This window comes from Malurus melanocephalus, unplaced genomic scaffold (assembly GCF_030028575.1).
Source record: "Malurus melanocephalus ecotype Western Australia unplaced genomic scaffold, MMel_1.1 scaffold_1466, whole genome shotgun sequence".
NCBI lineage: Eukaryota > Metazoa > Chordata > Aves > Passeriformes > Maluridae > Malurus > Malurus melanocephalus.
This window is the reverse complement of record NW_026624698.1, coordinates 15,107-23,975: the sequence shown is the minus strand read 5'-3', so window position 1 is coordinate 23,975 and position 8,869 is coordinate 15,107. Positions and strand designations below refer to the sequence as shown.

Genomic DNA, 8,869 nt, shown 5'->3' with positions numbered 1-8,869 from the left:
CTCCACCCCCCCCCAAAATGCCCACAGGACGGCCCACCGCCGCGAGCTGGATGGAGCCGGAGGAGGCTTTAAATGGGGTGAGCCGTGCCCCCAAACCCTGGGGGGGTCCGGAGACCCCCAAAGACACCGCGACCATGGGGGGGTTCTGGAGTCTTGGGGGTCCCGGGGGTCGCAGGACCTTGGGGACCCCGTGGTTTTGGGTGCCTCAGAAATGCGGGGTTTTAGAGTCCTGGCGTCCCAAGATGGCAGGAGCCTGGGGGTTCCTACAGATCTAGGGGGGTGGGGGGTCCCAAGATCTCTTTTCTAGGGGTCTCAGGGGGTCCCAGAATCTCAGGGATCTGGGAGTTTTGAGGGGATCCTTCGGGGTCCTGAGGATCTCTGGTGTCCTGCACTCTCAAACTTGGGGTCACTCTCTGGGAGTCTGGGGGTATCCCAAWGTTGGAGGGTCCTGGAGGTCTCAGGGATCTTGGGGTGCACGGGGCTCTGAGAGTCAAGAGAGTCTCAGGGTTGGAGGTCCTGGGGGTATCCCGGGGGGTATCGGGGGTCCCACCAATGTCCCCCAGAGCCCCCCAAATCCCGCGTTCCCCCCCCCAGCCCCCCTCCGCAGGTGCCCGTGGCCCCTTGGCCGCTGCCATCATTGGTGCTGAGGATGAGGACTTCGAGAATGACATTGAGCCCGTGAGTGTAGTGAGGGGTCCCTGGGAGAATCCCCCGGGCTTTCTGCCCGCCAAATACTGACCCCACGAACCCCCCACAATCCCTGCACAGACCCCCGAGGAGCAGAACAGCCACTTCCAGAGCCTGGAGCTGCTGCGACAGCACCCACTGTCCCTCATGGCCTTCCTGCAGCATGTCGTACTCCAGTTCGACTCCTGCCCCGTGGTGAGATGGGGAGGGGGCTCCCGCACCCCCCAGAGACCCCTCAGAATCTGAGGAGGCTCCTGAGGGTGCAATTTCCCAGGGGGGGCTATGAAGGGTGGGAGGCTGTACACTTGGAGTAATCTCTTGTCTCTGTTCCCTCCTCCCCGCTGGCAGGGGCTGGAGCCGAGGTAATAGAGGAGRAGGGAAGGTTTGGGGAGACCGTTGGGGAGCTTTGCAGGAATTTGGGGTTGCTTGGGGGAGGGGGTTACCCCACTGTTCCCCCCCAGCTCTGCTATCTGCACGTGGACATGCTGCGGAGGATGAACCCCAAGGAAGGCAAGAAGCAATTCRTGGAATTCTGCCACTTGTTCCTAGACAAGACAGGGGTGAGAGACCCCCACAGACCCTTCCCAGACCCCTCCCCATCATGGGAATGATCCCCAAATCCTGTATCCCCGCCTCTCCGACAGCTCTTGCGGGTGTCCGTCCCACACCATGTGCAGTTTGAACTGGGTGAGTGACACCCTGGGGGATTGTGAGACCCTCGACCCCTCCCCCAAAACCCACCCCCCCACCCTGTCCTCTTTTGGGGGGCCTCCACCCCCCTCTTCACACCCCCACACCCCAGCCCTTGCGGAAACTCTGCCGGAACTGCGGCCGGCACCGGAAACTCGCTGAGCTCGCAGGGCTCGGGGARCTTTGGGGACCCCGAAGGCCCCTCGCGGGACAGGGTTACAGAGTGGGGAGGGGTCTCCAGTGCCGCCTGCCCCTCAGAACGGACCCGCCCAGAGCTGCTGCCAGAGGAGACTCAGCGGCGATTCCTGCAGGACATCCAGAGTTTCCAGGAGGCAGAGATTTCCCGGCAGCTGGAAGACTTCAGGTCTTGAGTGGGGAGTTTGGGGGGTTAATTCGGGGGGAGTTCATGGGTCRAAACGCTCAGTGACCCCCACCCAGGTCGAAGCGGCTGATGGGGATGACACCGGGGGAGCAGGAGCTGTCAGAGCTGGAGTGGAGCCGAGCCCGGGATCCCTCYGGATCTGAATCCAAGGAGAAGCAGCTTGCGGAGCAGCTCCTGGCCCGGCTCGAGGAGATGCAGTGAGTTCACAGAGAAACCCCCCCAGGATCCATGCATTCACTTCCCAGGATGCTGAAATCCCACTAGAATCCATAAAAACGGTTTCCCAAGGAATTGTAATTTTGTTCCTAAACATCCGTTCGTGCCGCTCGGAAATATGGGAAACACTTCACAATCTGGGAAACGCCCCCAAAGCCGTGGGACTGCCCCAAAGCCATAGGACCATTCTGGACTCGTGGCACCATTCCTACATTAGTATTATCACGCCCCAAACCTGTGTATCCCTCCCAAAATTCATGCAATGCCCCCCATATCCTTTTAAAAAGCCMCAAAATCCTAGTAAAYGCCCTTAAATCCATGGAACCACCCYCTAAAATTGCATAGCTCCTGCTCAAATCCATATAATCTCCCCAAATGCATGGATTGGGAGGGGTCTCAGGGGATTTGGGGTGTCTCATGATATTTTGGGGGATCTCAGGTGGGATTTGGGGGGTCTCAGATGGAATTTGGGGATCATCCTCCTCTCCCTCCACAGCCTCACCATCTCTTCTGACGAGGAAAAAAGGTAAAGCCGGGGCTCCTGGGGGGGCTAGAAACACTTAAAGGGTTTTGGGTGGGTTTTGGGGGACCCTCCAGACCCCCTAATCTTCCCCAAAATTCCACCCCAGCTCCATCATCTTTGGTGCCATCRTCACTTACATGAAATTCCTGGGGGTGAAAACGAAGGGAGGTGATGCTAAAAAATCGAAATCCAACTTTTTCCGTAAAAAGGTGAGTCACCCCTCACCAATTCCCCCCAAACATCCCTGACCCACCCAGACCCCTCCTGACTCCCCCTTTTCTCACAGATTTCCGGGAAGGAGCCCCAGGGAAAGGGCCGGAAGGGGTTCAGCCTCCCTGGGGCAGCTCTTTGGGGTCGTGATGCCCACAGTGAGTGGGGTGCTATGTGGGGGGCTCAGGAGACCCCTCCCCACCTTCTGCACAACCCCCCCGTGTCCCTTCTTACCCCCCTCACTCTCAATTGCCCTCTCCCCACATTTTGTTTGTAGGTGCCGAGTTCAGGCAAGGCAAAGGCCCCGAGGGCGAAGGTACCCCCAGACCCCTACCCCAATTGTCCCTCCCCATCCCAAGGGGCTTTAACCCCAACCCCATCAATCGTCCCCATTACCCTGGGGTGCTCAGCCTCCTCCATTTATCCCCCACCCCATTAATCCCCAGCCATTGACCCCTCCTTCCCCATTGAGCCTCCCCTGTTGGACTCCCACCCTTAGGAGCTCAGTCACCCCCCACTGACCAACCCCAATTCCCCCTTACTCCACTAAGAACCCTGCAATACCCCCCTTAACACGGGACTCCCCAGTTTTGGGGAGTGGGAGTCTCACAACTCCTTAGAKATTTTGGGGGGAGTCCTGGGGGGCTCTAACCCCTGACTCTCCCTTTGCCCCACCCCCAGCCGAAAAGCCCCCCCACCCTGAACGGAGGGGTCCGAGGGGGGCTGAGCGCATTGAGGGAGGGTCTTCCCGGCCCCCCCGCGGTGGGGCGGGCACAGCTGGGACCCCCGACCCCTCCCCCAGCCTGGTCACCGTGACCCCTCCAGGAGGGGACAGCGCCGACGCTGAGCCAGGTGAGGGGGGGCCCTTTTTGGGCGGGGTGGGAGTCTTACCCTCCACCACCTCACCCTAAACCCACCCACTACAGGGATGGACCCCCCAGGACCGSTGGAATTGGGGGAGCACTCCCCGGAACCCCCCTCCGGAGAACAGCACTCAGCAGAGGAAGGGGCTGAGACTGAGAGGTGKGTGAGACCCCTCCTCAATTTAGGGTTTGTCCTCCCCCAACCCCAAACTGTCTTCCTCTAATGTCCTACCCAACGTAAGTTCCTCCCCAGATTATGCCCTTATTTTCACTCCCTCCACATTATCACCCATACATTAATTGCAACTTCCCTGCCACATTTAGCCCCATTCCCAAATGAAAGTCCTCTCTAAATTAGCCTCCTCCCCAAATTAACTCCTCCACCAAAATAGAACCCCTCACGCAAATGAATCCCCCTCCAATTAAACGGCCCCCCAAAATATCTCCCCTGAGACTTTTGGGACCCGAAACACCTCCCACCAGTTGCTCCTCTACTCCAATAACCCCACCTGAAATTACCCTTCCCCAAATGCGTTTGGGAGCTGGGACCCCCCCCAAATCAATTCTCTCCCCAGATGCCGCCTCAGGTTGGTGACCCCCCCCTTGCATGACCCCCGGGGGGGGCTCGGCATCGCCCCCCCCTCAAATTAACCAGCTAAGTACTCCCCCAACGTCCCCATCCSCGCATGGACCCCTCCCCCTAAAAATCACTCACCCCCTCACCCTGCTTTTCTTTTGCATGCCCCCCCCCTTCTGTATCCGTCCTTGTCGTGTCTGTGCCCCCCCTTTTCTTCGGCTTTTTTGGGGCCCCCCTCAGGATTCCCGGGAAATTGGGGCGCTCCGAGAGCCTCCGGGTGCCCGAGCGACGCCGATCCCAAAGGTTGGGGGGGGGGCGCCAGGGCCCCCCGCGCTCCCGCAGCAACGTCGACCTGCAGGGACCCCCCCCCACGTAGGTCGGGGGGGTCTTGGGGGATAGATGCCCCCCGCCCATTCGGGATTTTGGGGAGTGGGTGTCACTACAGGAAACAGCCGCGGGGTTTTTAGTGGAAGGGTTCTCTCCAGGCCAACACCCGTGGGATTTTGAGTGGGGCAGCGTGTCCCTTCAGAACCCCTCCCGTGGGACTGGGGGCACCCAGGACCGCCCCGGATTCCCTGACCCCCTCCCCTTTTTGCTGCCCCCAGCCTGGAGCCGGGGGGGCCCGGCGGGGGCGACCCCCCGCCCTTTCTGCCTCGGCAGCCTGAGGAGGCTGTGCCGCGCCTGGAGCCGGAGCTGGAGCAGGAGCCGCCGGCCTGGCGGGAGCTCGCGGCCCCCGACGCCCTCCTCAGGCTGCCCCAGCGCGAAGTGCGGCGCCAGGAGGTCATCAACGGTGAGGGGGACCCCAAAAATGGACTTGGCACCCCTAAACGCCCCATGGGCCACCCCAGAACCTCCCCAGACAGCCACTAACCCACCAGGACCCTGGAACACCCCCAAATCTCGCTCCTGGTTGTCACGGGCAAGGTGCAGAGCCAAGGATTCATCAATGGAGAGGGGAGCCCCAAAACTGGGAACCCCTAAAAATCAACTCGGCACCCCCTGGGGTCCCCCCAAACACCTCCAAGACCCCCCAAATGCCCCTGAGAGCTGCTCCTGCCAGAGCTGTGGGAGCTGCTGGAGCTCCCTGAATCTCCCCCAGGATGCCCCAAAATCCTTTTCAGATTTCCCCCAAATCCCTCAGAACCCCCCAAAACCGCCCAAACCCCAGTCCCCCATTCCAGAGCTGTTCCTGTCAGAGCACACCCACATGCAGATACTGAGGGTGCTCCTGGAACTCCCCAAATCCCGCCCCCCCAAATCCCTCTGAGATCCCCACAAACCCCATCAGGGACCCCTCAAAGTCCCCCAGGACCCCCGGACCCTCCCCATTTCAGAGCTGTTCCTGACGGAGCATGCCCACGTGCGGATGCTGCGGGTGCTGCTGGAGCTCTTCTACCAGCCCATGCTCCGCGAGGGGTTCTTCGACGAGCAGGAGCTCTCCAACATCTTCCCGAGCCTCGAGGACCTCGTGGAAGTTCACAGTGAGTCGGGGAGGCCTCGGGGGGGCCTCTCCGGGGGGGAAATTGGGGCGTTTTTCTGAGGGGCTATAACCCTTCCTTGTCCTGCCCCAGCCTTGTTCCTCGACAGCCTCAAGAAGCTGCGGGAGGAGAGCGGCTTCATCATCACCGAGATTGGGGATGTGCTGCTGGCCAGGGTGGGTTTTTGGGGGGATTTCGGGGGCCTTCGGGGGGTTGGGGGTGTCTTGGGGACAAAAGGAGGGGGATCCCTGGGGGAGTCATCCCGAGGGGTCTTGAGTTCATCATTGGCGAGAGAGACGATGTGCTGCTGGTCGAGGGGAGATTGGGGGATTTAGGGGGTCTGGGGCCTTGCAGGGGACTCAAGGGGGTTTGGGGGAGTTTAGGGGGGTCTCGGGCTGGAATTGGAGGGGATCGGGAGGGGCCTCTCTGAGTCTGGGGCTCCTTGTGAGGTCGGGGGCCTTGTGTTTGAGTCTGGGGTCCGTTGGTGATTTTGGATGGGGTCTCACACATGTTCTGGGGGTACCCTAATGATTTGGGGATTCCCCAACAATTTTGTGGGTCTCACTGATGATTTTGGAATSCCCCCGGGATTTGGGGGGCCCCTTCACCCCCCCAGTTCGAGGGCACCGAGGGCAGTTGGTTCCAGAAGATCTCGGCGCGCTTCTGCAGCCGCCAGAGCTTTGCCCTAGAACAGCTCAAAGCCAAGCAGAGGAAGGACACCAGGTTCAATCAGTTCATCCAGGTACCCCAAACCCCCTGGGATACCCCAAAATTACCTGGGCGCACCCCATAACATTGGGGGGGTGGGTTAAGGGGGGGATTTTGGGGGTCAGAGCAAGGACATGAGTTYGGATCAGTTCACCCAGGTATCCCAAACACCCTGTGTGACACAAAAAACATCCCTGAGAACCCCCAGAAATACCCCTGGGGGGCCACAAAAAAATTCTAAACACCCCAAAATATTTAGGGGTAGTGAGGGGGTATTTTAGGGGTGGTTTGAGGGGGGGCAGAGGGGACTTGGGGTGGTCAGCTCAGGGACACAAGATTTGATAAGTTCATCGAGGTGCCCCAAAAACACCTCCTGGGACCCCCAAAAACACCCTCTAGGGGACCCCAAAGCGCTTTGGGACACCCCCAAAAGCCATCTGGGACCCTCCAGGAGGCCGAGAGCCGCCCCCGGTGCCGGCGGCTGCAGCTCAAGGACATCATTCCCACGGAGATGCAGAGGCTCACCAAGTACCCCCTGCTGCTGCTCAGCATCACCAAATGCACAGGCAAGGGATCCCAAAACCCCCCTGAACCCCCAAAAAACCCTGAACCCCGGAAAAACCCAATTGCAAACCCACATTCCCCCCCAGAAGCCGCAGCTGAGCGGGCCAAGGTGGAGCAGGCGGCCGAGTGCTGCCGCCAGATCCTCAACCACGTCAACCAGGAGGTCCGRGACATGGAGAACCTCATGGTAGGACCCCCCAAAATCCCCCTCTGCAGGGCCCCAAAATCCCCCCAGGATGTCCCAAAAGCCCTCCTTGCCCCTGCAGAAGCTCAAGGATTACCAGCGGCGCCTCGACCTCTCCAACCTGAAGCAGAGCACAGACCCTCTGCTGAGCGAGTTCAAGGTGAGGGGGGGTCCCAGGACCCCCAAGCCCCCCAAGTCTGGACCCTTCCCAAATTCATSCCACCCCTGAATCCTCACCCAGTTCCCCCGACCTCCCTAAGTTTCCCCACTATGATAATGTCAGATGTCCCTGATGCCCACAAATGCTGTCCCAACCCCTCCAATTCCTGCCAAATCCTCCCAGATTCCCCCAAAACCCCCTCCAAATTCTGCCAAATCCCCTCCCACAACTCTCCAAACTCCTCTGACACCCCACAAAGCTCCCCAAGYCCCCCCAGCCCCCCCCCCCGGTGTCACCAAGCACAACCTGGTTCATGGTGACACCCCAGTCACCCCCAAACCTGCCCCAAACCACTCCCAAATGCCTCCAAACCTCTCCCTGCCCCCCACCAATCCCAAAATCCCCCGAAACCCCTAAAATCCCCCCAGAACACCGACATCACCAAGCGCACCCTGGTGCACGAGGGGCCCCTGACCTGGCGCGTCGCCCGCGACAAAGCCGTGGGTGAGCAGATTTCTGGGGGTGCCCGCGGGTCGGGGGGTGCCGGCGATCCCCCTACCGACCCCCGGATTTTGGGGACCCCCGCAGAGGTGCAGGTGCTGCTTTTGGACGATCTGCTGGTGCTGCTGCAGCGGCAGGAGGAGCGGCTGGTGCTGCGCTGCCACAGCCGGGCGCTGGCCCCGGCTCCCGACGGGAAGCAGATGCTGAGCCCCGTCATCCGCCTGCGCTCGGCCATGACCAGGGAGGTGGCCACAGGTCCGGGGGGCTTCCTTTKGGGGGGTCACCCCGAGTTTTGGGGCGCTCACCTCGGTTTGAGGGAGTTTGGTTTGGGAGAGCCCGGCTGGGTTCGGGCTCTTTTGGTGTCYCTCAGAGCTTGTTTTGGGGGATGTAGGAGACGGGTTTGGGGTGTGTAGAGGCTGCTTTGGGGTGTAGAGGTTGTTGGTGGGGTGCTCGCCTTGGTTCGGGTTTGCTCAACTCGGGTTTGGGGTGCAGAACTCAGTTTAGGGGGAGCCTGGTCTGGTTTGGGCTCACTGGGGTCACTTGCTGCTCATTTGGCTCAGTCCAGGCTTCTTTTCAGGACTTAGGAATGGTTGTGGGGCATTCTGGATTTGGTTTTGGGGTGTAGTAGTTGTTTTTGGGGTGCCCACCTCAGTTTTGGGATGTAGGAGTCGATTTTAGGAGCTGGGAGCTCACTCTGAGCCACTTAAGGCTCAGTGTTAGGGATCCTGATCTGTTTTCAGGGGGATCCCAGTATGGGAGTTCCCCAAACCCCCCTGACCTCCCAAATTTCTCTTTCCCCCCCAGACCACAAGGCCTTTTATGTCATCATCAGTTGGGAAAATGGGGCCCAAATTTATGAGCTGGTGGCTCAGAGCGTCTCCGAGAGGAAAAAGTGAGGGGGGGCATCTCTGGGAGGGCCCTGTGGGTGTCTGGGGGGTCCTGGGGTGGTTTGGGGGTGTGGGAGAGGGAGCTGGGGGGTCCCATGGAACACTTGCGGGAGTTGGGTGTTCCAGGAGGGGTTTGGAGGAGTCCTGGGAGGGTTTGAGGGGTTCTGATGGGAGGGCTGGGGGTCCTGGGGGACTTTGGGGGGTCCTGGGGGACTTTGGGGGGTCCTGGGGGTAATTTG

The 8,869-nt window shown here is 60.4% G+C and overlaps 1 protein-coding gene across 3 annotated transcripts; it reads left to right on the top strand.

Annotated features, from left to right (window-relative positions):
- The first annotated feature begins 28 nt into the window (after positions 1-28).
- On the top strand, positions 29-8,661 carry ARHGEF1 (Rho guanine nucleotide exchange factor 1). 3 transcript variants are annotated; one of them, XM_057387970.1, is made up of 24 exons: positions 29-77; positions 595-678; positions 769-882; positions 1,149-1,247; positions 1,332-1,374; positions 1,636-1,741; positions 1,816-1,956; positions 2,472-2,501; positions 2,605-2,707; positions 2,785-2,866; positions 2,986-3,024; positions 3,534-3,560; positions 3,635-3,731; positions 4,389-4,520; positions 4,754-4,938; positions 5,483-5,629; positions 5,720-5,802; positions 6,243-6,368; positions 6,786-6,900; positions 6,985-7,085; positions 7,165-7,242; positions 7,671-7,746; positions 7,831-7,998; positions 8,548-8,661. In XM_057387970.1, the coding sequence occupies exons 1-24, from the start codon at positions 51-53 to the stop codon at positions 8,637-8,639; spliced, it is 2,295 nt and encodes a 764-aa protein (XP_057243953.1). In that variant the 5' UTR covers positions 29-50; the 3' UTR covers positions 8,640-8,661. The 3 variants fall into 3 exon arrangements, with proteins under 3 accessions (XP_057243953.1, XP_057243951.1, XP_057243952.1); XM_057387968.1 differs by having other exon boundaries at positions 3,390-3,560; XM_057387969.1 differs by lacking the exon at positions 4,389-4,520 and having other exon boundaries at positions 3,390-3,560.
- The last annotated feature ends 208 nt before the right edge of the window (positions 8,662-8,869 follow it).